Source organism: Schizophyllum commune (assembly GCF_000143185.2).
Source record: "Schizophyllum commune H4-8 unplaced genomic scaffold SCHCOscaffold_9, whole genome shotgun sequence".
Taxonomy (NCBI): domain Eukaryota; kingdom Fungi; phylum Basidiomycota; class Agaricomycetes; order Agaricales; family Schizophyllaceae; genus Schizophyllum; species Schizophyllum commune.
The window spans coordinates 1,053,026-1,080,452 of NW_026089546.1; the positions used below are offsets into that span (position 1 = coordinate 1,053,026).

At 55.7% G+C, this 27,427-nt stretch overlaps 15 protein-coding genes across 15 annotated transcripts; 5 read left to right on the forward strand and 10 right to left on the reverse strand.

The window, feature by feature from the left end:
• Nucleotides 1–27: 27 nt before the first annotated feature.
• SCHCODRAFT_02634295 (acyl-CoA N-acyltransferase) lies at nucleotides 28–791 on the reverse strand. Its single transcript, XM_003029691.2, has one exon. It carries the CDS (start codon nucleotides 696–698, stop codon nucleotides 84–86), a length of 615 nt encoding a protein of 204 aa, XP_003029737.1. The 5' UTR covers nucleotides 699–791; the 3' UTR covers nucleotides 28–83.
• Nucleotides 792–829: 38 nt separating this feature from the next.
• SCHCODRAFT_02634297 (uncharacterized protein) lies at nucleotides 830–3,345 on the reverse strand. The gene is made up of 6 exons (XM_003029692.2): nucleotides 2,946–3,345; nucleotides 2,783–2,897; nucleotides 1,539–2,732; nucleotides 1,455–1,488; nucleotides 1,255–1,403; nucleotides 830–1,202 (listed from the first exon to the last, which is right to left on the reverse strand). The coding sequence occupies exons 1-6, from the start codon at nucleotides 3,297–3,299 to the stop codon at nucleotides 1,018–1,020; spliced, it is 2,031 nt and encodes a 676-aa protein (XP_003029738.2). The 5' UTR covers nucleotides 3,300–3,345; the 3' UTR covers nucleotides 830–1,017.
• SCHCODRAFT_02634301 (uncharacterized protein) lies at nucleotides 3,256–4,654 on the forward strand. Its single transcript, XM_003029295.2, has 7 exons — nucleotides 3,256–3,716; nucleotides 3,771–3,879; nucleotides 3,930–3,983; nucleotides 4,037–4,130; nucleotides 4,183–4,317; nucleotides 4,365–4,414; nucleotides 4,468–4,654. Exons 1-7 carry the CDS (start codon nucleotides 3,494–3,496, stop codon nucleotides 4,562–4,564), a joined length of 762 nt encoding a protein of 253 aa, XP_003029341.2. The 5' UTR covers nucleotides 3,256–3,493; the 3' UTR covers nucleotides 4,565–4,654.
• On the reverse strand, nucleotides 4,357–6,506 carry SCHCODRAFT_02634306 (uncharacterized protein). The gene has a single exon (XM_003029693.3). The coding sequence runs from the start codon at nucleotides 6,491–6,493 to the stop codon at nucleotides 4,679–4,681; it is 1,815 nt and encodes a 604-aa protein (XP_003029739.1). The 5' UTR covers nucleotides 6,494–6,506; the 3' UTR covers nucleotides 4,357–4,678.
• A 105-nt stretch (nucleotides 6,507–6,611) lies between these two features.
• On the reverse strand, nucleotides 6,612–7,423 carry SCHCODRAFT_085734 (uncharacterized protein). Its single transcript, XM_003029694.1, has 3 exons — nucleotides 7,324–7,423; nucleotides 7,013–7,271; nucleotides 6,612–6,958 (listed from the first exon to the last, which is right to left on the reverse strand). Exons 1-3 carry the CDS (start codon nucleotides 7,407–7,409, stop codon nucleotides 6,893–6,895), a joined length of 411 nt encoding a protein of 136 aa, XP_003029740.1. The 5' UTR covers nucleotides 7,410–7,423; the 3' UTR covers nucleotides 6,612–6,892.
• A 1,497-nt stretch (nucleotides 7,424–8,920) lies between these two features.
• On the reverse strand, nucleotides 8,921–11,837 carry SCHCODRAFT_02634313 (uncharacterized protein). The gene is made up of 9 exons (XM_003029695.2): nucleotides 11,775–11,837; nucleotides 11,425–11,665; nucleotides 11,300–11,370; nucleotides 11,219–11,247; nucleotides 11,031–11,166; nucleotides 10,571–10,982; nucleotides 10,455–10,491; nucleotides 9,840–9,962; nucleotides 8,921–9,302 (listed from the first exon to the last, which is right to left on the reverse strand). The coding sequence occupies exons 1-9, from the start codon at nucleotides 11,795–11,797 to the stop codon at nucleotides 9,277–9,279; spliced, it is 1,098 nt and encodes a 365-aa protein (XP_003029741.1). The 5' UTR covers nucleotides 11,798–11,837; the 3' UTR covers nucleotides 8,921–9,276.
• A 78-nt stretch (nucleotides 11,838–11,915) lies between these two features.
• Nucleotides 11,916–12,879, forward strand: SCHCODRAFT_02634318 (actin-related protein ARPC3). The gene is made up of 7 exons (XM_050345811.1): nucleotides 11,916–11,943; nucleotides 11,996–12,076; nucleotides 12,128–12,165; nucleotides 12,215–12,422; nucleotides 12,517–12,596; nucleotides 12,653–12,743; nucleotides 12,803–12,879. Exons 1-7 carry the CDS (start codon nucleotides 11,941–11,943, stop codon nucleotides 12,812–12,814), a joined length of 513 nt encoding a protein of 170 aa, XP_050198818.1. The 5' UTR covers nucleotides 11,916–11,940; the 3' UTR covers nucleotides 12,815–12,879.
• A 346-nt stretch (nucleotides 12,880–13,225) lies between these two features.
• On the forward strand, nucleotides 13,226–14,787 carry SCHCODRAFT_02509770 (uncharacterized protein; the record flags this gene model as incomplete). Its single annotated transcript, XM_050343223.1, has 6 exons — nucleotides 13,226–13,273; nucleotides 13,323–13,580; nucleotides 13,632–13,916; nucleotides 13,969–14,007; nucleotides 14,057–14,323; nucleotides 14,374–14,787. 6 exons carry the CDS (start codon nucleotides 13,226–13,228, stop codon nucleotides 14,785–14,787), a joined length of 1,311 nt encoding a protein of 436 aa, XP_050198819.1.
• Nucleotides 14,788–15,135: 348 nt separating this feature from the next.
• On the reverse strand, nucleotides 15,136–16,826 carry SCHCODRAFT_02510445 (uncharacterized protein; the record flags this gene model as incomplete). The annotated part of the gene is made up of 7 exons (XM_003029696.2): nucleotides 15,136–15,543; nucleotides 15,600–15,863; nucleotides 15,915–15,953; nucleotides 16,002–16,254; nucleotides 16,303–16,334; nucleotides 16,391–16,693; nucleotides 16,746–16,826. The coding sequence occupies 7 exons, from the start codon at nucleotides 16,824–16,826 to the stop codon at nucleotides 15,136–15,138; spliced, it is 1,380 nt and encodes a 459-aa protein (XP_003029742.1).
• A 1,578-nt stretch (nucleotides 16,827–18,404) lies between these two features.
• SCHCODRAFT_02670372 (zincin) lies at nucleotides 18,405–19,756 on the reverse strand (the record flags this gene model as incomplete). The annotated part of the gene is made up of 5 exons (XM_003029697.2): nucleotides 18,405–18,707; nucleotides 18,766–18,919; nucleotides 18,971–19,289; nucleotides 19,342–19,423; nucleotides 19,481–19,756. 5 exons carry the CDS (start codon nucleotides 19,754–19,756, stop codon nucleotides 18,405–18,407), a joined length of 1,134 nt encoding a protein of 377 aa, XP_003029743.1.
• A 500-nt stretch (nucleotides 19,757–20,256) lies between these two features.
• SCHCODRAFT_02634331 (uncharacterized protein) lies at nucleotides 20,257–20,694 on the reverse strand (the record flags this gene model as incomplete). Its single annotated transcript, XM_050345812.1, has 1 exon — nucleotides 20,257–20,694. A coding segment is annotated over exon 1 (214 nt), but the record flags the coding sequence as incomplete, so codon positions are not given.
• Nucleotides 20,695–20,860: 166 nt separating this feature from the next.
• SCHCODRAFT_02549341 (uncharacterized protein) lies at nucleotides 20,861–21,286 on the reverse strand. The gene is made up of 2 exons (XM_050343662.1): nucleotides 21,119–21,286; nucleotides 20,861–21,065 (listed from the first exon to the last, which is right to left on the reverse strand). Exons 1-2 carry the CDS (start codon nucleotides 21,268–21,270, stop codon nucleotides 21,011–21,013), a joined length of 207 nt encoding a protein of 68 aa, XP_050198821.1. The 5' UTR covers nucleotides 21,271–21,286; the 3' UTR covers nucleotides 20,861–21,010.
• Nucleotides 21,287–21,735: 449 nt separating this feature from the next.
• Nucleotides 21,736–23,168, forward strand: SCHCODRAFT_01130795 (WD40 repeat-like protein). Its single transcript, XM_050341082.1, has 5 exons — nucleotides 21,736–22,304; nucleotides 22,358–22,581; nucleotides 22,635–22,667; nucleotides 22,717–22,819; nucleotides 22,872–23,168. Coding segments are annotated over exons 1-5 (921 nt in total). The 5' UTR covers nucleotides 21,736–21,745; the 3' UTR covers nucleotides 22,874–23,168.
• Nucleotides 22,976–23,566, reverse strand: SCHCODRAFT_02549345 (uncharacterized protein; the record flags this gene model as incomplete). The annotated part of the gene is made up of 3 exons (XM_050343663.1): nucleotides 23,440–23,566; nucleotides 23,210–23,360; nucleotides 22,976–23,158 (listed from the first exon to the last, which is right to left on the reverse strand). Exons 1-3 carry the CDS (start codon nucleotides 23,523–23,525, stop codon nucleotides 22,976–22,978), a joined length of 420 nt encoding a protein of 139 aa, XP_050198823.1. The 5' UTR covers nucleotides 23,526–23,566.
• A 306-nt stretch (nucleotides 23,567–23,872) lies between these two features.
• On the forward strand, nucleotides 23,873–27,191 carry SCHCODRAFT_0250177 (uncharacterized protein; the record flags this gene model as incomplete). The annotated part of the gene is made up of 11 exons (XM_050343116.1): nucleotides 23,873–23,942; nucleotides 24,217–24,346; nucleotides 24,468–24,555; nucleotides 24,606–25,070; nucleotides 25,128–25,462; nucleotides 25,490–25,536; nucleotides 25,589–25,878; nucleotides 26,000–26,203; nucleotides 26,275–26,415; nucleotides 26,470–26,628; nucleotides 26,682–27,191. 11 exons carry the CDS (start codon nucleotides 23,873–23,875, stop codon nucleotides 27,189–27,191), a joined length of 2,439 nt encoding a protein of 812 aa, XP_050198824.1.
• Nucleotides 27,192–27,427: the final 236 nt, after the last annotated feature.

Below are 27,427 nucleotides of genomic sequence, written 5' to 3' on the forward strand. Positions count from 1 at the left end.
CAACATCATTCATATTGTCGCTCCAACTCGAGTCAAACCGGTGCTGAAATTTGAGAGGTATTCTGCATTGTAAAGTACGTATATCATGATTCATCTTCGACCTTCAATCGCTCAAGCAACAAGCGCTTTGTCTTCTCCCGCCACTCGTCCTCCAAGATGCTATAGACTGCGACGTCCGCAAACTTGCCATCTATGCCTTTCCACCCATCCCGTCGCGCACCCTCGTAGTACGCCCCCGCGACCCGATCCAGCCAGCCTCGCATACCAACGTTGTCCGCCCCCGTCTGAAATTGTATTCGGTGCAGCTTCATCGTCTCGAACCCATACTTCAGCACCGTGTACAAAACCTCCGTCCCCAGCCCCGAGCGATGCGCATCAGGGGCAACAAGGATCCCCGTCTCTCCCGAACTGTACTCCTCGTCGATAGCGAAGATGGTGGTCATTGCAACCAACGTGCGCTTGCCATCTGCATCGACGATGTCGACGTTCCAGTCCAGCGTCTTAGGATCGTCCAAGCGTGATTCCCGGCGCTTTATGACATCCTCGACTGTCATTGTCTTCGGGAGGATGGGGAGGTAGCGCAGGGTTTCCGGATGGGTCCGCAACAGCGCAATCCTCTCATTGTCGTCTTGGTCGGAAGGGCAGGTTAGCACGAGCTTGCCCGTGGGCGAAGTCAAGGTGATATCGTGACGGACCATGGGGTGTACGGAGAGAAGTGGGCGTACGCTTCCGCGATGCCCTTCATATACCTCGCCATCCGTTGACTAATCCTGAGTCGAAATCGATGGTGATATGACTCGACTGACGGTTGTGCGGTCGTGAGGAGGCTACGGGCACTCGCGGATCCCGGGTGAAGGCCGCTACACAGCGCGCCGAAGGCATTGAGACAGCACAGAAAGAGGCATATGATACAACAGATAAATAGTACAGCGATAAAGTGCCGAGTCAAGGTGTCCGCACCGGTCCAGCGCAGTAAAGTGAGTTTTCGCCCGTGATACACTCTGCCCACGAGCGAATTCACCGCCCAGCAGCGGCTAAGCGGTCTTTCATGAACTTCTCCAGCCCGTTTGCCGCTTTCGCGTAGACGGAATCCGACGGATTATAACGACGGCAATTGTCGAACACGAGTTGCGCATCAACGACGAACTCGTCGACGTTATTGTACTGCAGCGTCGTGAGCTTGTGCTCCATCTTCTCAAAGTCTGGCGCAAGAATTCAGCAAAGCACGCTTGCACATGAAGAGAGGAGACGCACCCATGGGTTCCGTGATGACATCATAATAGTCAGGTACTTCGTCTTTGTTGACAGGCTTGAGGAAGGGCCACGCTTTCGAGTGTCCCTTCAGGTCTGCCAGTAAACGCTCCATGTAGGCGAAGTCTGGATTTCGTCGAGGGACCTGCGTACTACAAGGCTGTATCAGCACTTTCACCTCGCTAGAAGTTCGCGTTACATACACGACGATCATGTCGGGCGTCCAGCCACTCTCCTCTTTGTTACGTTAATTCGCCCTTCGACGGCGAAAAGGAAGGGATACGCACTGAGACCGGGAACCTCTTCCTGACTGAGGACCATCTCATCTTTCTGTTCTTTCGGCTCATAATTTGGTGGCTTCCTGGCCATTGCCTTCGCCCACACTTCCTCCGGGATGCCTTGGTGTACAATATGACTCCGGCTGATCTCCCGAATCTTCTTCAAGACCGCCTCCTGCTGCGTGCGTACGATCTCCTGCTTCTTGAGATAGTCCACCTTCGGCAGCAGCGTGCACTGCATAATCGTCCCGCCTTCGTAGTCCTTGATGTAGCCAGCCCAGACAGAGCGGTCGAGAGAGATCTCCTTCGAGAAGCCCTGTTTCTCAAAGTAGCCAACGGCGTAGTTGTCCGCGTACGTGAGGAAATACTGCATGTCTGGATAGGTCTGGCGGATGTGCATCTTGAAGTTGTCCATGAGCATCGCACCGTAGCCTCGGACCTGATCGACGCCGGCGATGGCGAAGAAGACGATCTCGGCGAAGCCGCGTTGGGGGAAGGGGCGGAAGAGAATGCCACCGACGACTTTGAGGCCGCGCTTGATGATGGCGAGTGCGCGCGAGTTGTAGTCGTAGACGAGTCGGGCGATGTACTCGCGCGGCATCTTCGGGAGCTGCTTCTGGAAGAGGGTCTTCAGCCCCGTGAACAATATGCTCGACCGGGGCTCTCCGTCGTTTATCACAGGGACGATCTTGATTATGCCCTTTTCTAGCTCGGCGACGTATGGCTTCTCGGCTTTCGGTGGCGGGAGCACGCCACCTGAGCCGGCGGCGTCGACGCTGACACCAGTGGCTAGCCGCGTGAGTTGTGTCTCGTCCAGCTTGTCTTCGACTTTGACCTTCGGTTCTGGTGTCTTTCGTGGTTTCGACCGACCGTTGTTCATCTCCTCCAGTTCTGGCGTGCCAATGGGGGCGACCGATACTGGCGCGAGCGTTGTCTGCGTTTGTGGGGCCAGTCCAGTCGATGCTTTTCCTGCTTTCTGTCCGGTGCCAGGATGCCGTTTACTGGGTGATTGGTTTTGGGCGATCTTGGACGCGACGCGCGACGCGAGTGGCTCCTCGTCATCATCGTCGTCGTCTTGCTCGCTCAAAGATGAGAAGGAAACCCTGCGCTTCTTTGATGGGGGAGCTGTGGGTACGTCGTCGCTGAGTGTAGATGGGGAAGACGCGGCGGAGGATGATGTGGAATAAGTCTGAAATGGTGGCGCTAGACAAAGAATGAGAGAATCATCGACAAGGGTCAGCGAGCCAAGTCACCTGGAGAACGAGAGCCGAAGGAGGCAGGTTTGGACGCGCCCGGCAGCTTCATTTGCTGTCGAAGCGACAAGATATCTCCGTCTACATAATCGAATTCTAACAGTCTGTGCGCATCCTTGACTCGGTGAGCATCGCGCCTTGTCGTGGACTGCAGTTCACTCACCATCAACAGCTCATCTATTCGTATCGCTACCTTGCCCCTACGCATGAATTCATCCCGTCCGAGGACAACCTGATCGGCGCCATGATCCTTGACGGAGTGACCACAAGCACAGCTCTCAATGTAGCCAGCGTCGCCCTCATCCTCCTCGTCCTCGTTGAATGCAAAGGGGTTACTGACCGCAGCTGAGTCGCTATCTTCACCCTTGACGTCGAGCGCAACGGAGACGCCGAAAGATGGATGAAGGCCGGAGCACGCCTCGCACGCGGAGCATGGCGAGTGTCGCGCTATCTTGATAGCAAGCAGATGGTCATTGAGCGCAGAGAGCAGGTGCGACGCAGGGTATAGGACCTTCATCGACGCTGACAGCGTCGCGGACGGTGGCGACGACGGCGAGCGTTCTGGCCGGAATCGGCAAGCAATCTGCCTTTCTGGGTGTTGATCGCCGGTACCGGCTCGGGAGCCGCTCAAGGAGCGGAAGTAGTTCCCCCAGGTTGCCCTCCGCTCCCAGGACCTTGGAGGCGCCAGCTCACATCCTCAGAGATGCGAATATGAGCGTCCTCATTATGAATCTCTGTCTGGTACTTGCTGTCCTTGCGGCGCGGCTTGTCGACGCGTCGGACTGGATAGACTATCCAAATAATGGGGAGGCAACCATGACCCATTACGACCTGCCAAAGGATTACATCGCGTCCTGCGGATGTGTGGGGGGAAGCACCAAGTACCCTACTGCGGCACTGTCGCAAATGGCTTATGGCAGTAGTGCTGCGTATGGTGCGTAAAGCACTAACATGAAGCCGATGGGCTGACCTTCATTCATATTCATAGGACCCGCTTGTGGCCGCTGCTTCAACCTAACCCTACTCAACACATACGCCTCGAACCCCCCATTCTTTCCCGACGAAACCAAATCTATTGTTATCAAGATCACCGACAAGTCCGCTCCCCCACCTTCCTGCTAATTCTGTGCTTACTAGTATGCCTCAGATGCCCTCTCACCAAGGATGGATGGTGCTCCGGTACCAACGACAAAACTAATCAGTGAAATATCTGTCTCAGTATGCCAGGAGCTGCGTTGCTCATTCCACTCGCAGTGGCGGTCATCAACTCAACTTCGACCTGGCATACCCGTCTGACGCTATACCCGACGACTTCTTTCCTTCGAATGCCTCTTATTACGGATTTACTGTGCGCTGGGTTCTTCAATAGTCAAGTTGACAACTACTCATCTATCTCACAGGACTTTGGCGTATGGAACATAACTTATGAGGTTGTTACTTGCGAAGGTAACTGGGCGGGCTTCGATGATACCTCAGCCCTCGGCGCGGTCGACTATCTTGGCCCCGAGAGCGCGTGTTGCCCTGTAGAACCCACCGTACGTCTTGCGTCGCCTTCTCGTGCAGAGTTTGACGGTTATGCAAGGGCAATTCCAACGATACTTGTCCGTCTTACTCAGACCACAACGGTATTGCGTGCGTAGACCGTCTGGTCTTTGCGTAGATTGTACTAATCCTCCATTGCATAGGCCCGATGCCACGGTACCGGGATCCGCATGGACAAATAACGTCTCGATGCCTCTCGCTCTTGTACTCTTCGGGTTTGTTGTTGTACTTACTCACTAGACCAAATACACTCTAGATTGTACGCGGATCCTGCCGCTTTGACGCCATCTTAGTGAAAGACTGAGATGCTCTCTTCGTCGATACTCGGTCTATCTTGCCTGCAGAAGAATGACTTTATGTCGAAAGCAGCAGCGCACGTGTATCAATCAGTGCGCACCTCGATACCTCGAGAGGCGGCTTCCAGTCGTGCGGCAACAGCGCATCGTACATCGCACTACATGTGTTGAGGCCGTAGAGCTCGAATCCCTGCGCCAGGGACAATACCCTCATGAAATCAACATCCTCTTGATTGAGCGGCGTCTCCAGCCAGACCTCGCGCAAAGGTGCTGTTTTCGCCAGGTTACGCGGATCTGGCCTGCGGCTGCGTCCTCTGAGCGATATCATCGCCAAGAAAGATGTGTCGCATCGCTCCGGGCAGCGGAAGAAGAACGTGTTCAGCCGAGGCAGGTAGCGATAGGCTGTGCTCGGATGCGGTTGTACGTGACAGAGCGCGGTGGAGAGAGCGTGAAGAAACAGGCTCATCGTCTCCCCTTCGTACTGCGGCATCCAGTCATCCTCGAAGTACGTGTCATATAGGAAGGAGAGCCTTTCCAGCTCAGGCACGGCTTCGAAGATGACCAGGAAATTTTCTGAAGACATCGTGTAGATGGACGCATGGAGGCTCAGCGTGGTGAGTCGGCACGCGGACTGTTTGATGAAGGACACTAGCAGCCCCGTCGGCGCGTACGCCACTTCAATGTTGGCGAGAGAGGGCATGGATGCCCACCGCAGCAAGTTTCCGAGGCTTGTGTTCTCGAGCCCCTCGAGCGCGACGGACAGCTCGGTGACGGAGTCGGAGACTACTCGGCCGGATGGCATGATATCCTGCAGATCGACCTCGTTCGCGGTGCGCTCGTCCCACCACACAAACGAACTGAGAAACTTGCACTCGGCCAGGATCTCCAGTGATACGGCAAGGGGTATGTTACTGAGACGCGCTTGTCGAAGCTGCGACCAGGGCAGCGTGAAAGGGAGGCATTGCATCTGGAGGCCTTGCTTCTTCATGAGGGAAATACTGTGAAGCTGCGGCGCGTTGCGAAGTAGAAGAGAGCGCTCCTGGGCACTGAGTGCAGGCCCTACATCTTGCTCCGCGTCGTGGCCAAGGGACATGTGCAGGTATCGGAGGGAGGGGAGATGCTGTTCGCCGACTTCCTGCATGATCCAACACGGTACGTTCTCCAACACAGCATAGCGCCATCGCTCAGGATGCGCATTAGTCTCGTCTAGAGTGGGAAAGATCCTCCCTCCATGTTTAGTGTTGTCAATTCGAATGTTGAGGTCGGGGTACGGCAAGCGCGCTAGTGTCGGACCCAAGTTGTCCGGAAAGGCGTAGCACCAGCCTTGTGCACTATCGTCCTTCCTAAAATCGACAAGATCACGAGTAGCGAGCTCGTAGTAAGGGTGCGGAGCGGGCCTATTCAAGACGAGGCGACGCCACCAGGCGCAGACATGGGGAGGCGCGTACACGCGCGAGGGACACAGCGCGGGGAGATCCTCCGCGCTTTGGAGATGACGTTTGCGAGCGGGTATACCTCGAGAGGCGTGGGAGTTGGACGCGATCCAAGCCCACAGCAAGATGTCCTCCATCACCTCGTCGGGCAGGCGTCGAATAGGCGATTGAAGAAAGCATGACAAGCGGTCGACGTCTGCTTGTATGTTGACCATCCTAGTACGTATCCTATCAAGCTCTCGCTCATGAGCATCGGCGGCAGCGCGTAGGGCATCGAGCTCTTTCTCGAGCGTGGCGCGGTCAGCGTCCGGAGGCAAATGTCCAGCTCTGAGGGTCGACAGCCATTTGTGACTATCGACTTGAGGCCATCGTATCAAGCTGGGTGCAGCTGGATGGCCACAGTTCGCGCAGAACTTACTGTGGCCGCAGCTCTCATCCATGATCAGAAGCGAAAGACGGTGGCAGAAGGCAAGAAACAAAGGGACATCTCGACAGAGGTGACTATATCCACGTGAGCTGACATATGGGCACCCGTCTGTTGGACCCACAACTGGTAATGCGTCAAGACTACCAACAAATTCCATTCGTCCAAGAGACTCTAAGATACACAGCTGTATGTAACTAAGTAGGTATAATGAAGACAGCCACAGCGGTACAACTATTGAACCCATGTATTTCCATAATTCCTCCAATCCACGAGGGAGCAAGAGATCTGAGGCGCAAGAGGTGAGGGAGAAAGTGATCCGAGAGGTGCGTTCTGGCCGGTTCGGTACGTATGTGTATGTCCATGCGTCATGCAAGAGTGTCAAAAGGGGCATGGAAGGCGCGATGGCCTGAGTCTATCGCCTGAGGTGGTATTGAGGGTAGTATCTTTGGTAAACTTGGACAGGTTCGCCGGTCGGACCCTAGAAGGACTCAATCAGCATGTTCCTGTTGGAAGAGTACGGGTGCGGACTCACCCTCACGTCAAAGCCGGGCACGGTGACTGGTACTTGTACGTAGTCTTTGTGGCCATGCCGGGACTTTGATTTATGGGAGGAGGAAGACCGGGTGCCTCGCGGGGAATCGACGAGGGAGCTGGTTGGGATGATGACAGGAGGGGGGTAGCTGCTAGGCGGGTACGTCTGGCTCCGACTGCTGCCGTGGCTCCGGTGCGAGCCGTGTCCTGAGCTGCGGTGCGAGCTATGCGTACTGCTGCGCGAGCTGTTGGACCCGTGACTGCGATAGACTAGTGAGTGTTGGTTGCATGAAGACCGAACAATTGACGTACGACAGCGACGGGGCTACGGATCCCGGTAAGTCTCGTGGTATCGCCGCATGGGCGGAGCCTGCCATGCTGGGCGGTGACGACCCCATCGACAATGGCGAGGCCGGCATTGAGGTAGGGGAAGACATCTGCGACGGGCCATTGACCACCGAGGGCGAGCTATGAGCGCTAGCGCTCGGAATGATCACTATCGAGCCTGGAGGAGCATGTATTATGCGTGATCCTGGCTGAGTAGGGACTCCTGTGTAGCTGGGTGCGGGTCCGAAGCCTGTTGGCGGTGGCGGGGCGTGGAAGGGCGGTACAGACGCTGAGCGACTGGGCGCCACCGACCCTGCCCGCGAGGGCCCGGGCGCCACAGATCCCGAGCGCGAGTGCGCGACATGGACCCCGCTTGGTGCTCGCCCAGAGCGGTGTGAGCTCGAGCTGGCTGCTACGCTCGGCGCGGAGGGGTTGCTGAAGCGCTGCGAGTGCGACGAGGTCGAGTCGACCCAGTCTGCGACGCGCTTCTGTTTCTGGTGGTACCGAATGTAGGCCTCGGGGGAGTAATCGACTTCAGACATGAGGGTGCAATGAGGAGGGGGATGGGGGATATCGGATTCTAGTGTTCTGATGGGTGGGTGTCGGTACGTTGCAGCAGGATGGACCCACGGAGGGGATGATATAGTCCTCGCGGCGGGGCAAAAGCGGCGGGAGCGGAAGAGAAGAGACACAAAAGAGCACGATCGACGTCACTCGCCACAGAGGGATCTAGTTATAGTGGGCTGCCGCCACACAGAATCTGATGGCTGTCGGTCCGCTGGCAGGGTGAACGGAATATTCGGCGGCGAGGACGCTGGGGATGGGCAGTATATATACTTGCGGTTAGCGCCTCAATACATAGGCGCTGCGAGCGGCTGCGCGGCCGGCCAGGGCTCGCGGGGAAAGCAGTCAGGAGAAGCAATGTTGGCGGTTCGGAGGAAGGAACAGGACCGTACGGCCCAAATGCGGTGGTCTTCGCCAACACGTGTCTCGCCTCGTGCACTGACATAGGCTGTAGCGTAATGTGGCGTGCGCAAGTCTATCTCATTCAGCTCCAGACGCGCTCCAGATGAAGATACGCGTTGAGGGGCCCGCATGTGGGCGACGCGTTGGGTCTAAATGGTCCGTCTGGACGTTCGGGCTCCTAATGACGAGATAGACCCCGAGGTTCCCTTGATCGCGAGTGGCTGGGTGTGTGGCCCTATACAGTAAGTGTGGTTCACTGTCATCGGACGACGAGTCAGTTCTGCTAAGCTCCAGTTTCCGAAGAAACCCTGCGGAAGGAAGAACATTCGAAGGACCCTCGGGATGCGTCAGACGCCGTCGATACTGTTCATGTTCCATTTCTGCACAGCTAGAGTGGGCGTAGGGCTGCACTTGAGCGCTTGAGCAATGTGTGCCACACACATCGACTGTGGGTGGACATAGACGCCTTCATAGTTGGTGTGCAAAGTAGCGAGTTCGCGAATGCAGCATCCGCGCAAAAGTTCAACTTCGTCACATGATTTTTGGTCCCGAACCGACGGAAGCAACTTTTTGGGTCCGACGGCCTCGTCAGCAGCGCACAACACACTCGACCATCTGGCGCACAACCTCATCAGCATTGAAACGCGCCAGCCCAAGACTGCACTGTAACAAGCACCTGGTACATACATGCAAGCTGATCGTTGTAGCAAGTAAATCAAGCGATACTTCATCTCGTAGATGTCCGTAATTTTGGGGTTCATGAAGCTCGTTCGAGGACGCCCTCGGTAGATTTTGTGTCGTAAGATGGGGGCAGGTAGACGGCGAGGGAGCGGACGAAGAGAGTTTTGCGTAGCGTCAGCGGGCACTACGCAGCCGCCCTCGCATTGTCATCCGCCCCTACACACTGCGATCGGGCCTGGCACACACAACACCGCCGGCGTCTTCGCAGCGTCATCGACGCAAGGCAACTGCTTACTTGACGGAGAGCAGCTTGACCTCTGCGAAAGGGCGTCAGTACATTCAGTTCGTGAATGAACCGGTCCAAGAGCGGGAGATGGGTACGGGAGGGCCTGATGAAGAGGGGCATAAAGAGAAAAGGAGAACGGATGACGGACGAATGCGGGATGCGGAGGTTGACCTCGCCCTGATGACCACCGGATGGATGGACACGGGCTCGTTTGGTGGACGGCCTCGCGCTGATAGGCATTGGGGAAATCGCCTCGCGCTGATGGGTATAGGGTGGACGCGGAGGAAGGTCCTGTGCCGCATACAGGGCAACCACAAGCCGTATACAGAGCGGTTCCGCGCGCGGGTGGAGCTTTGTTTCTAGCCCAACCCGGAGCGTGGTCCCCAGCCCTCTCTCCGACCGCGCTCGGGCTCACACCCCCAATTGCCCCCGCATCTGCATCCACCGCACCGAGTGCCGAGCATGCCCTGCCATTGTATACGGAGCGAAGTTCCCTGTACATGCCCTCGCATCGACCACACCGTCCCGAGCACCACGGACAGCAAGCCAGGGGCGGACATGAACTCACCGAATAGGAGCGTCGAGTTGGCAGGGATGCCGTCCATACCGCGCTTGCCGTATGCCATAGCCGGAGGGATGGTAAGCTGGCGCTCACCACCGACTTGCATGCCAACGATACCCTCGTCCCAGCCTGTATAGCATGTGAGTAAAGAACGTTTATGACAACAGAATTCAATATGCAGAAGATGGACAAGGGTTTTGAGTAAGAGAACGGCGTGTTCACAATGATCAGTAGGTGAGGAATGACGAGGAGGGGACACGGGTTTGAACGCAGGGAGTGTCACGCTCGGCACTAGACGCAGGATGACAGTGAAGATGGATGGGAACAGCGCGGCTGAGAATGCGAAGGGTGGCGCAGAAGAAAGGGGGCTGAAGTGTGGCCACAGGGCTGGCAGGGAAGCAGAAGAGAGTTGGGAAGGGCAGACGGAGCGTTGAGGGAAAAGGGATGGATGACGACGGCAGATGTCAGAAGACGAGACGTCAGAAGCTAAGGGCAGCAAGTGACGCAGCATAACCCTCTCATAGAAGAAGCGACGTGGGCGCAGTCCTATCAAATGTAGATGCCGCAGGACGAAGGCAACCCAAAACAGACGAAATAAGGTTGAGAGGCCGGAGAACTCACCCTTGATGACCTCGCCCTTGCCCAGGTGGAAGGTGAACTGTGGCGCGAGAGCGTCAGCAATGAGTACAGGACCAAGACGTGATTCGCATGTAGCCAGCCGTGACCACACAACTCACCGGCTTGCCCTTCGTGTTCGCGTCAAATTGCTTGCCATTCGTCAACTTGCCAATATAGCGCATACCGACCGTCTTCCCCTTCGTCGCCTTCGGGCCGTCGCCGATCTTGACATCCTTGACCTTGATGCCGCCCGGGAGCTCACGCTCAACGGGTGCGGCAGCCTCGCCCTTGCCCTCCTTGGCCTTGCCCTCCTTCGCCTGCTGCTCCTTCTTTTCCTTCTTCTTCTCCTTCTTGGACTTTTTGGTCTCGTCCTTCTTCTCGGCACCGTCAGCCTTCTCCTCGGTCTTCTTCTCGACAGCCTTGCCATCCGCGGCCTTCAACTTCTTCTCGGCCTTGGACTTGGGGGCCTCGTCTGCAGCGGGGCGCTTGAGCGACTTGGGCTCAGCGTCCTCATTGATCTCTTCGAAGCGCCTTAGGTGTGGTCAGCATGGCATCATGTGGCTGCATGAACGTACGCACTCGTCATCGGACAGAAGCTCATCCGCGTCCATCTCGACGTCCGACGAGACATCACGGAGGTCGTACCCATCCTCGCTGCCAAACTCATCATCTTCATCCTCGCTGTCCTCGCCGTTGTTGAAGGGGACGGGCTGCTCTATAGGGAGTATTAGTGAGATGCAAGGCTGAATGAGTACTGTGGCGCGGACCGATGTAGTTGCCGACGAGGTGGATCTCGCTGGGAAAGAACGATGAGCAAAACGCGGGAGATATGGCAAGATAAGACGTACTTCTTGCCGATAGCCTCAATGGCAACGCTCTGCTCCTCCTGGAGGATGAGATCGACGACAGCCTGCTCGATCTGCACAGAATGAGATGAGCGAGACCGTAAGCAACCAGCGATGTACCGACGTACCTTTCCCGGGGTAAGAGCACAGAGGACGACCTCGCACTCCTTCATGGGGACGGACTCCTCATCGTCTTCGTCCTCGTCCTCATCCTCGTCCTCTTCCGGGACGGTGGGCGTCATGTGCGTGATCTTCAGGACCGTACGCGCATTCTCATCCGCCAGGGTCTCTCCAAGGGAGACATTGCAAATTCGGAGATCCGCCGCAGGCGCGAATACCAGGGGAGTACCCGGCTTGACGACTTCGCTCCTGCAGACCAGGGGGAACGCGTAGGTAAAGCAGACGCGTTAAATGGCAGACAAAGAAAGGAAGACGCGTTCAGTCAGCTGCATGTCATGGGGGAAGACAATCTGCGTACCAGACACCGATAGCAGTGGCCATTTTGTCAAGTAGATGATGAACGTTGAGAACAAGAAAAAACGCGCCCGCCAAATTTCTCGATGCGCGGCGGCTCGCCGGGCCGCCCTTACTTCCGCATTCGGATGGCGCTTGGACTGCGCCTCCGCTTGCCCTGAACCTGCACGATGGTGCGCGTCGCTGGTACCGACCTGATGCTCGAGACTGATGATAAGCGGATAGAGTAACTCGCTGAGACCATACCTTGCCGCCGTGCGCTCGACGCTCACCGCGGCGCTCACCCTCGAGAACTTCTCGTCGCAGGTGCGTTCCCCCGCGCGCGGACGCGAATGACACCGATTTACGCGTGTATAGGTCGTCGAGCGGCACAATGTGCCGGAGGTGGAGGCCGGGTGAGTTTTGTACTGTATTCCTGGGTCCTGATTTAATTCAGGCCTGCAGAGCGTCGAAGGAAGTGCTCCTCAATCCACTGACGATCTCCCGCAACGAGAACGAGCGGGTACTCATCGAACCATCCATCAACTCTGTCCGACTGAGCATCAAGATCAAGCAAGCGGACGAGATTGAACGCATCCTCTGCCACAAGTTTGCACGCTTCATGATGCAGCGCGCCGAGAACTTCGTCGTCCTCCGACGCAAGCCCGTACAGGTACGCAGCCCCGAACATACCCTCCCTCCTACCCTCATAAACATTCATCTGCCTCCGTCCTTCGTCTAACTCATATGCTGACGCTGCAATGCAGGGCTACGACATCTCATTCCTCATCACGAACACGCACACGGAAACCATGCTCAAGCACAAGATCGTCGACTTTATCATTCAGTGCGTGCCATACCCGTACCTCTTCTACACACACTCATCATGTTTCTTCCTCTCAGGTTCATGGAGGACGTGGATCGGGAAATCAGCGAGATGAAGCTCAGCTTGAACGCGCGCGCACGTATAGTCGCGGAGTCCTACCTTACTGCGGTGCGTGCCAAAACGTACAACATGTGCTCACGAGCTAATCGCCGTCCATCTTGTCGCAGTTCACTTCATAGTGTACACGGTCTTTGATGTACTCCTTCACGGTGTTCGGACGAATTCAGATTTGATGTACTTTTAACTGGACAACGCACCTCCATGCAACGATTTCGGACGGCCTCAGTTTCACTTCAGCCGAACTTCAGCTGAGTCGCGAGGGAGCGATCATCTATCCATCCCAGCAGGCGAGAGCGAAGGGAAAGACAAGTTACATGTCGAAGTGCTGAATACCAGGAAATCACTCGCGTACAATTTCTGTGTGGGCGCCTCACATGTCAAGGTCGGTCCGATGTGTCATGATATTGCACCTCGTACAGCGTGCGTTCAACGTGTACCTCTTTTGCCTACCCTTTCCGCTGCCCGTCATCCATCGTGCAGAGGTCTACGTCTCGCAGTAACATCCTTGCATCAATTGCCCTCAGAACGAAATGGAAGACAACCTGGATGCCATACAATCCTTAGTTGAGCAGGAAAAGGTGCGTGTTCACGTCGCAGGTGTACCTCAGCTATTCACTCTAGTTGCAGCCATTTCTACCAAGTGCCCTCCGTTTGTGGATCGATGTATATTGGATGAGGGACCGCGTGCTTGGCGCGAGCTATCTCATTTGGCGCTATTTGGCGGACGTCTTCAGCCGACGTGGCTATTCGCTCTATGTGCCGCGCAATATCAGACGTAGCAATTCCTTTGAGATTATGGTGTATCCTCCAGGGTTCATGGAGAGCACTGCACACGAGGACGAGTACGGCGGTCTCGAGCTTGCTTCCGTCCAGCCGCCGTACCGTGTATGTACTATGCATCCTGCGCCCGAAATCATTCGTCTGACTCCACCTCAGGCGACTCCTTTCACATGGGCTGCAGTAAACAGGGCCGGCAAACACTTCGTGATCAAGGTCATCTCTGATGGCCAAGGCGCACAGGGCCTAAACGAGCTCAAGATCCTCAAGTATCTTGCGAGGCAGGATTTGCGTGCAGACCCACGGAATCGCGCTATTCCCGTGGTCGAGTACATCGAATACGAGCAATATGTCTTTGCCATATTTCCCAGGTGGACCCCTTTCCCTTACGACGACGTTCAACTGCCCATGACCGCGCTCGATTGCTGCGTACAGATCACTGAGGTCCGTTAGCTTCGTATATTCATCCTCGTGCTCGAAGTGACAAACGTCGAAGGTGGTCGCATTTCTGCATGAGAATCGAGTCGCTCATATGGTGCGTACGATTGGGTGTCCGGACGAAGTTCCCCTTGACTCTAAGGCAGGGCATCTCCCCGCACAATATCATGATCAACTACGCCGGCCATATTATTCCTGCGATGAAACCGCTCGGAGAACACCTGCCCGTCAAGTACTATCTCATCGACTTCGGTCCCAGTATACTCCTGGAAGAATCTTCCGGCCCGCTTGTACCCCCTCTGCGGCTCGCGCCTCATCGTACTAGTGCACCCGAGGTCGACTCGGGGGATCCGTTCGATCCCTTTGCAGCCGATGTATACCAGGCTGCCGTGTTCATGCTTGAACATTTCTATGTCAGTGCTCTTGTCGCTGTTTTCCTACCTTCGCACTGACTTTCGTGCAGGATCTGACGGGATTTACCTCCGAATTCCTGCCTATACTGCAAGCCATGATACACTCTCCCGAGGAACGGATCTCGATGAAGGAAGCTCATAGCCGGCTCCTCGCGCTGCGCAATGCGTGGATCCACGATCCCTCCCCCACCATCTCCAATAGTACAGGAGAGACTCGCAACAAGTACTACGAGACGCGCCTCAACGCCTATCGTGCTGTTCCGGGGAGCCTTCGCATGCCGAAGGACGACGCGGAGGCTCGGTCATTGCGGGCGTACATGCGCGAACTCCGCGACAGCGAGATCTTGCTTTTGGCAAACTTTAATCATCCTCCTGATTCGTGGATGCTGCAGGTGGATCCAATTGCGCGTACGTTTGGGTGTGTTCGCGGAGATGATGCGCGAGAAGATGCTGTCGGCGAGTAGCTAATGCCATGCCTCCTTTATCTACGCGTTTGCGTGCTTGGTTCAAAACTCGGTGCGTAGCACTTCCAATGACCTACAACCGCTGGGGAAGGACTGATTCGAGAATCTCACAGTACAGTTAACCTCATAGTTCAGGATTGTAATTCGAGCCGACATTCAGACATATCCAGATCTAGAGTAGTGCTCTGCTATCTAGAAGACGGACTTCAGCTTTCCGGGCAGATCACGACCTCCCGCGCCATCCGTCCTCGCCAACAAATAGCATGAATCCACGCATTGCTCGAGCCTAAAGCAAAGCACGATCGCTATGCTCTCTTGTATAACTATCTATCCCTCAACGAACTACTATCACGAATCAAGAATTGACGCGGCATGATTGCCATGCACACAGCCCAGGGTATAGTCAACAGGATCCACGTGCAGCAGATGCGCATGAGTTGGCCAGCGCGCCATCGACTTCTTCTCGTTCTGCCGGTCCTCCCGCATCTTCTGACGCAAAGCCCTCGCTTCCTCGTCGTTCGCCGGCATGGGCATCGAACCAGGAAAGGGGCGACGGACGTTGAGGTACGTCCTTCTGTACTTGTTCGGCCGCCAGCCGCGGACATCGACCACTGAAGGATCGGGATCGTTGAGCCAGGCGTCACGTAAGGCGGCGAAGCGACTGTGCGCTTCGGCCATGGTAATGCGAGCGCTGGGCTCAGCGCGTGTCATGGACTGGAGAAGGGAGAGGAACTCGGGACTGAAGCCTGTCAGGTCCTTTGATGGAGTCGAGATCAGTGGCTCGCTAGGAGAACGCAATTTGCGAGTCTCACATAAAAATGCTCCAGAAACATCATGCCGGTCATATACACGTCCGCCGCAAAAGGATCGTAGGGTGTCATCGAGCTGACCTCCGGTGCGCTCGTCAACCGAGGTGCAAAATCCCGAGGAGGGGCCAAAGCCTCGGCATCGGCCGCCTCGAAAAAGAGGCTCTCGCCGAAGTCGATGAGACCGTACTTGATGGGCAGGTCCTCAACGACGATGGCAAGACGTTCAGGCCCAAAGAAGTTGATCATGATGTTCTCGTTAGAGATGTCCTTCGGGAAAGGTCAGGCTGGATGCACGATTTTGTAGGGGAAAATACGAACAAGGTGTGCAATGCGTTTCTCGTGCAAGAACGCCAGGCCCTGATGACAATGAGCCACCATATGTAAGTGATATAGCACGCGTCTCACCTCCGTAACCTGGGTGCAGCTCTCGATCGCTGTCATGGGTATCTTGATCTCATCGTAGGGGAAGTCCGTCCATCTGGCGAAAACGGCGAAAGTATATTGCTCGTGCTTGATGTACTCGACCACCGGAACGGTGCGGTTCCTTGGGTCGGATCGGATGTCTGGGTGGTTGAGGTACTCGAGAATACGCAGCTCGTTGACGCCCTTGACGTTCTGCCCGTCCGAGATGACCTTGATGAAGAACTCTTTGCCAGCACTGAGTGAATGGTCAGCGCGAGGGAAGCACGACGCCGAGTACGCTGACCTGTTCGATGCCGGCCACACCAGCGCATCGGGCTGTGCGTCGAGTGAGTCTACTGGCAATACTCAGCGGGTGGTCGAACAACGCTCACAAAGACTGCGCGAATGTAACGAGGTTGTACAAGGACGCCATATTCATCCTCAAGACCCTTGCCTCCCGGAGAGAAGAGCGCGTCTTCATATCCCGCAGGATACACCATTGTAGTGAACTCCCTGGTCTCGCCCCCTACATTTATAAAGGGAAGCTCCCGTTCACGGCCAGGTACGTAGAGCTCGTATCCTCGTCGCTTGAACACATCGGAGAGGTACGCCCATGCAAGATGGGTGGGTGTGACACCGCGACCCTTGATATGGTGCAGCTGTCTCCACTGGTCTATACTTTCAGGCAGAAATGGCTGCAGATAATGGATGAGACGGGATGGCAACGACACTAATAACCACTCTCACCTCGTATTTCTCGACTTTGGCGTGCAGTTCTTTCTGCTCTGGTGTCAACTCGACTTCCCTCCCTTCGAATGGAGAGGCCATGGCTGAGCGTTCTTTCAGCGAGAGCGACGAGGACACCGGATATTGGAGCAGGCAAAGATGCTGGACACGCTCCAAACTCATGGCTCCTTATATACGCCCCATTAAGCGCCTGGCGTTTGGCGCCCACAGATGGCTCCGATAACGCCCATTGAACGTGCAGCGCGAGCCTCGAGCTCGGCAAACCGTGACCTCCGATGTGACCATTGTTCGCATTCCACGTGCAGGTTATAGGTCCATGCTATTCTGATGGAGGGAGACACGTCTAACTCACTATCGTCGAGTGTTCCGTCCAAGGACATCCCATACCAGCTAGTGGTGCACAGAACGCATCATTGCTTTGATTACATTTTCGAGCTTCGAAGCAACGTTCTGCTTTCCCAAGGACTACACACGGCCTACAGCGCAACCCGCGCAGCTCACAAGTATGGGCGGTATAGTGTGCAAAAACCTCTGACGAGGTATTTCGACACACGGCAGGACCGAGCTTCGATATTGACGCACAACTGCGACGCACTTGCGAAAACGACGCAGATGATCGAATTGAGTGCTTATTTACCTGTCGAGTAAGCCCTCACCATGGCAGAACACCCGGCGGAAGGGAGGTGTCGCGGTCGCGCTGAGCCTCGCGAGTTCGGCTGTTGCCGAATCTCAGGGGTGCATTCCCGCGCTCACGTGGGTAAGTTGAACTTCGTCATGCTCGCCGAAAGACTCATTCTCAGGCTGAAGATTGGTCTCTTCAATGACCCAAGCATCTGTAGTCTCCATGAAATGCGAAGGTACGACCCGAAGTATGGCATGTCCGACAGAACAATGTCCTGAACCACGGAGTCCATACCAACGCTGGGATCACAATCATATTCTCGAGCAGCCTCGACCACGTCAGCCTCACCTCCGGCGCCACAAGCGACATAAGCGCGCCCAATCCGAGGCCGCTATGCTCCGCGGGGAAGACCGCAACGTGCTCGCTGAGCTCAGAGGCATCGCGTGGACACGAGGATCGGAGCAGCTTAAGGCGCCGGCAGTTGACCTTGTTGAATGTGACCAAGCCCATCGGGAAAGAAGGGCTTCAGGGGATCTGATCAGGAATCAACATTATCTATGTTCTGTACAGCGATCTGTGTGGCGTGATGGGATGGAACTGACGGAATTGCCAGAACGCCGGCCTTGTCTTCCATTCCTTGACGAGCGCGCCCACGCCGGAAAAAGAGGTAAGGTCCACGATTCAGCCCGAAAGCATATCTGAAGTCGCCGAGAAGCGTCGAGCAAGCCTTCACAGACCTACAGATTACCGGCCAGGTCACGAAAAAGGTTTTGGCGCCGAGCGCTTACCGTCAAGTCGGCGAATCCCGAGCCCGGGCCATTATAGCCACGCCACCACCCATAATTCTCCTCCCACTCATCGTACTATCGCTCGGCCAGGACGCCAAACATTGAAGACCATTATCACGGCATCGTTCGATCACATGTGTCGATTCCGCAAGTTCGTCGCAGTCGTGCGTCGATATTGAAGCTCGGCGGTGCCTTGTGTCGAAATACCTCAACAGAGGTTTTTGCACACTATACCGCCCATACACAAGCTCAGTGGCACATGGTCCTGGCGTATACTTCGGTAGCAAAGCACTGAGGTTTGGCATTAGGACGGCAGTTACGAATGTCAAAATAACAGAAGCTTACCGCATAAGAGTCCGCATTCCGCGGCGCAGACGAGTCAGACAATTTCTGCACCGACTGGCAACCGTAGGCGAGATCCCGAGTGTGCGACAGGGCGTGCGTCAGCTCGTGCAGCATCGTCTCGCCGCGGACGTTGCGCTGGTTCACGGTTGTCGAAGTGCAGAGGTTCTCCGAGGGTACTTCGGAAAAGAAGGGCGGGCAGAAGTAGACCTGGGGATAGTTTGGTGTCAGTGCTTAAGCCTTGGGCGTCTGACAGCGAGCTGCTCACATTCGTGTCGGGAAACGTCGTATAGCCAAGCATACCGCGCTTACATGAGTCGCGCGGGTCGTCGCAGCTGAGTTGCCTGGAAGGCGATGTCTCGTTCGCTACGGCGTCAAAGATGCTGGTGACATCGCCCGTCGGGGCGCCGTGATAGTATTGTCTAGCTTGTTATCAGCATCGCAGGAAACATCACGCAAGATCAGAACCTCACTTATATAAATCATCACCGGCTCCATGGGAGGTGATGTACGACGAGCTTTGGTGGGCAAGGGACTTCGCTTCCGTATAGGCGGCGTCAATAAACTTGGCTTTCGCTGGATCCTTGCAGGTGGCTGTCGCTCGTTTCTGCGCAAGCGGGGGTGCGACGGGACCATGAAGCGCCACGATCTGGGCAGTCGGGGGATGCTGGACGTCGATGAAATCTGAAGCCGACAGCAAAAGGCCATCGTCGTCGAGGATCATGAAGTCCGTCACGGGGTCGAAGGAGTAAACGCCTTCGCCAGAGGACGAGAAGTCGTATCGACCAGATACTGACGCAAAAAATGAGACTGGCGATTTACGTAAAGAGAGAAGGTTACTTGCGATTGTGCACGGCCTCAACGGCCTGCCCTGGTGCCAACGTTGCGAAGGCGGAATCATCGAGATCGGGTACAGAGATAGTGAGCTAGCAGACGAGGTGAGCGAAATTGCAACGGGATTCAGAATCAATGATGATGCATACCCGAATGCCAATGAAAGGAACCTCTTCTTCGCCCTTGGTGACGCGGAAGGAATTCGTGGGCAGATCCGTGTCCAGCACAGTTTGATACTTTAGCAATCGGAGAGTCTGAGTTCCGGTATTCGTCACTATCGCTCGCAGCTGCAAGGCATCGAAGGAAGAGACGTTGTTGGAACCAGTCAAGTCGACCCGAAGCGATGAGAGCTGCGAAGAGTTAAAAGGGAAAGAATGAGCAGCGCCAACCAGGGCAATAATGAGGATAGAGGTCAAGAAAGGCATGGCGAGGGTGAGGAAAGGCAGGTATGTGGGTCCTTGTCTACCGAATTGACCGCGTTTATACGCGCGACGAGGCGAATCAGGGGAGCGCGTCTGAAACTTCGCGAGACGCAACTCACTTGAGTGGATAGGGTCAAGTCTCAGGATCTCCTATGTCGTCAACTTTTACAGGGATCAGTGGGACCTATACTGGTAGCTTATCTTCATTCGCGTACTTAGGAAAGCAGAATTTACTTAGAGATTTGATGGCCACATCAGGAAAGCGACACCCCCGTCCTTTGCGTCCTTTTCGTCCTTTGACAGGACGAAAAAGGACCTAAAGGACGCAAGGACGCGGCATCCTGCCCAGGAAAGGTGGGGTCGTCCTTGGCAGGACATTTCGGCCTGTACAGGCTACTGAATCCTGCTCAAGGACGTCGTCCTTGCCAGAGCTCGGCTTCCGTTGAGCCGTATATTGCATAATTTCTGATCCTTTTGCGGGACGTTTCGGGATCGCATCGCGAGAGGGAGCAAAAACATTGTATATTGGTACTATCCACTACGCTACATCGTACTACGTTATATTATGCTAAAATCAGTCGTGGTGTACATGATCATCCTAAAGACGGCCGGAAGTGGTGAGTATGGCAGTGTAATTTGGAAGGGGAAGGGGTTCTGTAGATAGTGCTCATGTAGCAATGATGGGGGAAGGCGGTGTGGGGGTCCGGTGCATGCTTCCGTAGCCAAGGCTACACTGTCCGTTCGTGTCAGCGCGCCGAGTGCGAGGGTGCGCTTCATCACATACCACGAAATACCTCCTTCAGGACACCCCGTGTATCTAGGACGAGATGAGCAAGCGAGTCCAGACTGACGACGCGCAACTTACCTACACGATGTGCGGGCGCGGGCGAAGCTACAGCAGTGTCTGGGATTGGTGAGCCGGGCCAGTCAGGCAAACGGTACGTACCAGCAGGAGGGCATAGAACGCAAGGGAGAGACGAAGGGGCTGCCGACAGTTGCGACCGCAGCTCGTGACTCTGTTGATAAGATTGTGTTTGTTTGGCAGTAACCTTAGGGAGCTTGAGGGCCGGCTGATTCTGACTTCGCGCAATCACCGCAGCGCTCAAACTTGACTTTGACCGCCGTCGCGGGTCGCGGTGGTCGCGCTGAGATCGCGCCATTCGCTGCTGGGAAGGAGTTGGGGCCCCTGGTCCCTCAGCTCCCAGTGTGTGCCTTCGCCTGCCCTCTTATCGCTGACTTGTCGCTAGTCGTTGCCGATCACGCCGCATTCCAAAACCTTGCAGACCGTACAGACCATGCAACTCCTGCGCCCCTCCCGCCTCCTGCTGTCACTTTTTGTCCGGTCCTGAAGCGACTCATCATAACACTCGCCTCATCGACCTTGATGTGCGTACTTCCCCAACCCCTTCCACTTGCTCGCGGCACGTATCTAGTCCGCCATACGCGAGAGTAGCAACCCCCGCCTCTTCTGGAGAGGCGCGCACATTGCTTTTGGCAGTCACAGTGGTGTAGCGCATCGAATGGACCCAAATGAGCATAAATACCGTGTCTACAGCCGAGACCACACGCGCTCGTACAATAATAATTTGATGTGTATAGCTAGAATGAATACTTTTTCGTCGGACTTGATGCAGGATGTGCGTCTTTTACGAAAGGACAAAAAGGAACTGCTGAAACGGAAAAGGATGCGAAAGGACGCCCTCAAACGGACAAAGGACGCATCAAAAAGGCCCTGGGCATCAAAAGGATGGTGTCGGTTTGCTGATGCACGACCGGCAATGTAAAGGCCATCGAACGGTGCTATCCTTCGAGGTAGCAGACACAGTGCCTGCGCTATGTACCACGTTTTGGGCAATAGGTCGCAAAATCAACGACACTATGCGGGAGGAGCGATATGGCAGTTCGAGACAAGGCGCGTTTGTTTGCTCGTATTGGCCCCATCACCGTTTCCGCCCCGAGCACGTGCCAATTGTGGGTCCGTCTTGTACCACCATGAGCAGCGACGGCGGCGTCCCTCGCATTCCCCATGTCACCCTCAAAGGCCACCGCGGCCCCATCCACGTCGCCCGCTACGCCAAAGGCGCCGCCAAATATGCCCTCACCGCCGGCCAGGACCGCACCGTGCGCCTGTGGAACGCGGGCACCGGCGCAGAGATCAAGACCTACGCTGCGCACGGCTACGAGGTCCTCGGCCTCGCTGTCGCGCACGATAACGCGAAGTTCGCTAGCGGCGGGGGCGATAGGTCGGTGTTTGTGTGGGATGTGACGAGTGGGCAGACGATTAGAAGGTTGTCGGGCCATTTGGCGAGGGTGAATTGCGTGGAGTTTAATGCGGATGCGACGGTGGTGGCGAGTGGATCGTTCGATGCGAGTGTGAGGTTGTGGGACTTGAAGTCGCAGTCGAGGACGCCGATTCAGGTGCTGGATGAGTCGAGAGATGCGGTGCAGGCGCTTGTCGTCGGTGCTACAAGCATAATATCCGGTAGCGTTGACGGTCATGTACGCACCTACGACCTTCGCATGGGCGAGTTGAGGTCAGACTATATGGGCAGTAAGCATCTTCTCCCTTCTATGAACAGCTTCGTATGCTGACCATATCTTCAGATCCAGTAGTCGGCCTTGCGTTGAGCGCCGATGACCAAACGCTCCTGGTCACCACGCTCGACAGCACAGTCCGCCTGATGGACATGTCTACTGGGAAAATGCTCAACAGCTTCACCGGACACAACAACAATGACTATCGTTGTCGTGCGTGTTTCGGGCATAACGAGGCTACCGTCATATGTGGCGACGAGGATGGCGCGGTATGGGCCTGGGATTTGCTAGAGGTAATGCGACTACCTTCAATCAGTAATAACTGAATGCTGATACTCCTTTACAGGCGAAACCACTGGCGCCGAATCCACCGCCAAAAGTACGTCTCCTTCGTTCACTTATTTCCGCGTATTCTAAACTCTTCCCAGGTACACGGAAAAATGATCACTTGGACGGAGCACCATCCCCTTGAAGCCTCCGAACTGCTGACTGCTAGCAGCGACGGCACTGCCATCATTTGGCGAGGAAAATGTACGCGTCTTGGATGTCGCCTTCTTCCGGCAGTCACTGATCCTTTTGATAGGATCTATAAGGGTATATCGGTTCATGCGTCTGTATATCATACATAAGACTGCTGCTCTGCGGGCCATCCCGCACGAGGCGCGTCAACGAAAGCACTACAAAAATTCACCCATTACTTTGCTCCCGCTCTAGCTCGCCCGATGTCTCGTGCGTCTCTCGAACAGCATGATCCCAAAGGTTGATGTCTAAATCAGGTGTTGCACGTGCTATAAGCGCTTTCAGCACGATTTCTTGGTGGAGCTGTACTGCTGCGTTGCGTGGTGAAAGGAGTTGTGTGGGGACGGCTTTCTGCGACGCGATTAGGCGTCTGTGTTGAGACTGGTATGAAGGGCGACCCACATTGTATCTCTCCAGATACCCAGTGACCATCACACATCCTTGAAGAGCTTCTAGGATCCATGTATCCGCGCATAGAGTGAGGTCGACAAGGAGAGCGGCATCTTTGTTGTCCACGATGCCGAGGCAAGTCGGTGGGTCGTACGCGAGGAGGCTGGGTGGCGTGGAAGATACCAGAGTCAAGGGATAGAAGAGTATGAGTATAAGAGATGGACGGCGTATAGACCACATACCGGCCAGCAACTCGCAGCTTTTGCCCAATGACATGGTTTGCCACGGAGGTAATCGTGGCGGTTGTGGCAGGTTCTTTTTGGGACATCGTTGTGGGCTTTGGGCAGAACACGCTTTGAGCTATCAACGTCGCTACCACACCGACTCGCGAGAACCGCACGTCTCGTCGACGCTGACCAGAACTTGGAGTCCGCGTTCAAGTTCAACTCATCACTCGGAGCCGATTGAACGAAAGCACGTGGGCCGAAGTGCACCGCCACGTGGGATGTGATGTCGGGGAAACATCCCGCTAATCAACCCGGCGCCGATGATTGCGTCGCGCCGCCGAGCACGATCGTACGCCCCTGTTCGCGCCACTGCTTGCCTTCTGCCCTCGTCTAGCATCGAGTACATCGACTCCACAGCTGAAGGTGAACCTTTCTGAACTGGCACGCTATGCCCATCGCCATGGAGGCGTCCTCCTCTGGAGACGCGCCCGCGAAGGCCAAGAAACGGAGATTGCAAGGTACGTTACCGAGTCCCCCGCATTGTGGATGGGTTCATGACCGACGTTTTCGTACTCACCAGGTGCTTGCGATATATGTCGTAGGAGGTCTGTTGACAAGTATTACTTGTTAGACATCCGTTAACCTTGCTCTTCTCGTGGCCTACCAGGAAAAGTGCGTGGCATGTTCATGTACTGTAATGAATTGGTGCTGACGAGTATTTCAGTCAAGTGTAAGCACCAAAGATACTGTTTGATGTACGATTCGAAGAATGAACCTTTACTCGCGCAGGCGATAGCGCAAAGAACCCAGGAGGCCGCTGCAGCAAGTACGTCCCGAACCGTCTTCCCCCCGCGCACTGCCTCATCTTCGCAGCTGTGTCGCATTCAATTCACATTGCACGCATTATGCTATACACGGAAAGGTATGTCTTGCGATGCTAATGTATGTATACCATTGATCCCCTTCCTGCAGAAGGGCGGACCAGCGTACGTTCAGCTATGCTCAACGTCCTCTTTATGGGACTCACCTCTGTCATCTAGCACGGAAGCAGCGGAGCCTACGCCAGAACGTCTACGTGAAGTAGAGCGCACGTTTGGCATGTCCGTCGAAGATACCAACGACTTTCTCCTGGTTTGTCACCCCTCGTCTACCCAGATAGCGTACTCAGCTCCATCTACTAGAATACGGACTCCGATTCATCCTTGTGCGACTCCAAAGCCCTCGTCACGAGCATCCTCGACGACGCGCACGCCTTCTTCCAATCCGTCGACCTAATCTCTCTGCAAAAAGCCGCCCTCCGCCTCGCCAAATACGCCCGCAGCCTCGAAGAGACCGCGCAGCAAGCCCCACAGCCTACCAACTCGGACATCGCCTACGTCGCGGATGAGGACGTGCCCGACCTGACGGTCGCGGACTCGCACGAGGAGCCGATAACGGACGAGCTGTGCGACGCGGCGGATGGGCTGGCGGACCGGTTGTGGCAGCTCACGCTGAATTGGGCTGCGCAGGGGAGGTATTTTGGCAAGAGCAGCAATGTGCACTTCATCAAGAGCGCGATGGATATGAGGGATGGGTATGCGGGGGCGAGCTATAATCATCTTGATTTTGAGATCAAGAAGCGGATGGAGTATTGGACTGTGAGGCCTGTGGGTGCTCTTGCCATCTTGAAGTCCGCGTCGATACTGACCCTTCCATCTTCATAGTGGGAAATCGAAACTTCCGTCCCCACTCAACCGCCCCTCACATTCCCCGATCACTCCTTCCTCCTCGAGCTCGTCGACCTCTACTTCAAAACCAACGAGTCCTGGGTCCCCATCATGCACCGCCCGACTGTCGACCGGGATCTCGCTAGCCGGCGTTATTTGCGCGACCGCTCGTACGGGTATCTGGTCCTGACGATGTGCGCGCTGGCGTCGCGGCACTCGGACGACCCGCGCGTGTTTGCGGACAGGCGACCGGGGTCGGAGAACAGCGCGGGGTGGCAGTGGTGGTCGCAGGTGGAGATTATCAGGAGGAGCTATCGGTCTGCGCCGTCGTTGTGTGAGTTGCAGACGTGCGCATTAGGGGTGTTGTTTTTGTGGGGGACGTCGGTTCCGGAGGATTGTTGGAAGAGTGCGTGTTCTCAGTCGTGAGACTATCCCAGTTCTCACATAGCACGCAGCCCTCTCCATGGGGATTCGCCTCGCCCAAGAGGTCGGCGCGCACCGCAAGCGCAAGACCGCCAACGCTATCGAGGACGAGTTGTACAAGCGTGTCTTTTGGGCTCTGGTCATCGAGGACATACAACTCTCATCGTACATGGGCCGACCACGGGCGACGACTTGCGAGGACATCGACCTCGACCCGGTCATCGAAGCGGAGGACGAATATTGGCTCACCCCGGAGAAGCAGCCGGAGGGCCGCATCGGGCGTGGGGTGTACTTCAATCAGTTGATTCGGATTATACATGTTATAGTGAGTTGCCGTCTTTGGCGCGCGATAGACCTTTGCTGACCGGTATGCAGGGCGTCATTCAGAAGACCATCGTAAGCTCTTCTCACCTTCCAGCCGCTTCAGCATCTGACGTCCTCGCCAGTACTCCATCAAGAAACCCCGCCTCCGCTCGAACATGTCCCGCCGCGACTGGCAGCTGCGCGTCGTATCCTGCATCGACTCGGCGCTAAACTCCTGGCGCGAGAACTTGCCTACGTTCTTGCGCTGGAGCCCCGATGAGACGAATGCGGAGCTGCGCGATCAGGCGATGTTGCTGGCTGCGGCCTTGTTTTTGGCGCAGATACAGGTTAGTTGTTGGGTGCCTTTGTATCCTTGCACTCTTCAGTCGAGAGGACTGAGCTGAGCCTTCACTCGCAGCTGCACCGACCCTTCATCGTGGCGCCGAATACGTCGCAGTCGTTCCCATCCCTCGCTATCTGCGCCAACGCTGCGCGCACCTGCCTTCGCATGATGGAGCGGAACTCGAAGATGAGCTTCACGCCTTGGCCGCATGCGGTCGTGCGTCTACCTTCTCTCTTGATCGGAGCGAATCGCGTTGACACTACTTCCCAGATGGCCATCTTCTGCTCCTGCATCGTCCTCATCCTCTACGTCTTGCATCGACAACAAACGGGGAACGCAGGCGATGGGGAGAAGGATGTCAAGCTTGTCTTTGAGGGCTTGAAAGTGATGGCGCAGTACGAGAAGCGGTGGCAGTTTCCGGGGAGGTTGGCGTGAGTGTTTCGGCCTGCATAAAGTTTACCAACTCTGACAAAGTGCTCAGAGACGTCCTGTACAACCTGTTCCCTGCCGGCGGCTTCAAGTTCTCCACGGATATCGCGCCGAAGGGCAACAAGCGAGCGCACGAGGGCGACATTACGGAGGAGACACCGCCATTGTTGACGTCCTCGTCAGCTTCGTCCAATGACGGATTCGTTTCTAGAGGCGCGGACTTCCCTCCTCCAGCCGCCCCTGCTTTCGGTGGCGTTTGCGATCTTGGTATATCGGAGGATGAGCTGGCCTATCTGTTTGCCCTGCCATCGGACCAGCCCATCGCCCCGAGCGCTGCTGACATGCCTCATCCGACCGCTGGCGCGATGCCCGACGAAGTGTGGTCTACACTTGGGGATGGGCGATTGTCGAGCAGTATGGGTCCTGTCACTATAGGTGGCGATGATTCCTCTACCGCTTCATCGGCTGGCCCATCGACGTTCAATGCACCAGGCTATCACCAGAATCCCTTTGACGTTGGAGATATGGGCAATGCTAGTAGCTCAACGGTCACTGGTGAGTAACGAGATCTGATTTCAGGTGATTCGTTCGCTAATGCATGTTCGAAAGGCAACACTCCATCGCCAGACCATCTAATATTTGGGCCCATGTTAGACGTTCAATGGCCGTTCTCCTTTGGCACGACTTTCTGATCTTTGTATTACGCACGGAACGGACATATCATTTCACTTTACTGCAATATATATCTGAAGAATACTGTATCTCATTGTCCTTCTTCAATGCTCAGGCCTTTCCTCCA

What these genes read in the sequence shown, in the direction of transcription:
- SCHCODRAFT_02634306 (XM_003029693.3), bottom strand. Translation starts at nt 6,493, where the DNA reads ATGGATGAGAGCTGCGGCCACAGTAAGTTCTGCGCGAACTGTGGCCAT.
- SCHCODRAFT_02634297 (XM_003029692.2), bottom strand. Translation starts at nt 3,299, where the DNA reads ATGAAGGTCCTATACCCTGCGTCGCACCTGCTCTCTGCGCTCAATGAC. An exon ending in GAATAGATGAGCTGTTGATG is followed by an intron (nt 2,898 to 2,945) that starts GTGAGTGAACTG and finishes CACCGAGTCAAG; the next exon opens with GATGCGCACAGACTGTTAGA. An exon ending in ACGCCCGACATGATCGTCGT is followed by an intron (nt 1,404 to 1,454) that starts GTATGTAACGCG and finishes ACAGCCTTGTAG; the next exon opens with TACGCAGGTCCCTCGACGAA.
- SCHCODRAFT_085734 (XM_003029694.1), bottom strand. Translation starts at nt 7,409, where the DNA reads ATGGGGTCGTCACCGCCCAGCATGGCAGGCTCCGCCCATGCGGCGATA. An exon ending in TCCGTAGCCCCGTCGCTGTC is followed by an intron (nt 7,272 to 7,323) that starts GTACGTCAATTG and finishes AGTCTATCGCAG; the next exon opens with TCACGGGTCCAACAGCTCGC. An exon ending in TGCCCGGCTTTGACGTGAGG is followed by an intron (nt 6,959 to 7,012) that starts GTGAGTCCGCAC and finishes GAGTCCTTCTAG; the next exon opens with GGTCCGACCGGCGAACCTGT.
- SCHCODRAFT_02634318 (XM_050345811.1), top strand. An exon ending in TCGAGAACTTCTCGTCGCAG is followed by an intron (nt 12,077 to 12,127) that starts GTGCGTTCCCCC and finishes ACGCGTGTATAG; the next exon opens with GTCGTCGAGCGGCACAATGT. An exon ending in TCCGACGCAAGCCCGTACAG is followed by an intron (nt 12,423 to 12,516) that starts GTACGCAGCCCC and finishes GCTGCAATGCAG; the next exon opens with GGCTACGACATCTCATTCCT.
- SCHCODRAFT_02549341 (XM_050343662.1), bottom strand. Translation starts at nt 21,270, where the DNA reads ATGCGCTACACCACTGTGACTGCCAAAAGCAATGTGCGCGCCTCTCCA. An exon ending in TCAAGGTCGATGAGGCGAGT is followed by an intron (nt 21,066 to 21,118) that starts GTTATGATGAGT and finishes AGGAGGCGGGAG; the next exon opens with GGGCGCAGGAGTTGCATGGT.
- SCHCODRAFT_02634295 (XM_003029691.2), bottom strand. Translation starts at nt 698, where the DNA reads ATGGTCCGTCACGATATCACCTTGACTTCGCCCACGGGCAAGCTCGTG.
- SCHCODRAFT_02634313 (XM_003029695.2), bottom strand. Translation starts at nt 11,797, where the DNA reads ATGGCCACTGCTATCGGTGTCTG. An exon ending in ATTGAGGCTATCGGCAAGAA is followed by an intron (nt 11,248 to 11,299) that starts GTACGTCTTATC and finishes GTTCTTTCCCAG; the next exon opens with CGAGATCCACCTCGTCGGCA. An exon ending in CAAGGGCGAGGTCATCAAGG is followed by an intron (nt 9,963 to 10,454) that starts GTGAGTTCTCCG and finishes CATGCTATACAG; the next exon opens with GCTGGGACGAGGGTATCGTT.
- SCHCODRAFT_02634301 (XM_003029295.2), top strand. Translation starts at nt 3,494, where the DNA reads ATGAGCGTCCTCATTATGAATCTCTGTCTGGTACTTGCTGTCCTTGCG. An exon ending in GTTATCAAGATCACCGACAA is followed by an intron (nt 3,880 to 3,929) that starts GTCCGCTCCCCC and finishes AGTATGCCTCAG; the next exon opens with ATGCCCTCTCACCAAGGATG. An exon ending in CCTCTTATTACGGATTTACT is followed by an intron (nt 4,131 to 4,182) that starts GTGCGCTGGGTT and finishes TCTATCTCACAG; the next exon opens with GACTTTGGCGTATGGAACAT.
- SCHCODRAFT_01130795 (XM_050341082.1), top strand. Translation starts at nt 21,746, where the DNA reads ATGAGCAGCGACGGCGGCGTCCCTCGCATTCCCCATGTCACCCTCAAA. An exon ending in GAGGTCAGACTATATGGGCA is followed by an intron (nt 22,305 to 22,357) that starts GTAAGCATCTTC and finishes CCATATCTTCAG; the next exon opens with ATCCAGTAGTCGGCCTTGCG. An exon ending in CGCCGAATCCACCGCCAAAA is followed by an intron (nt 22,668 to 22,716) that starts GTACGTCTCCTT and finishes AACTCTTCCCAG; the next exon opens with GTACACGGAAAAATGATCAC.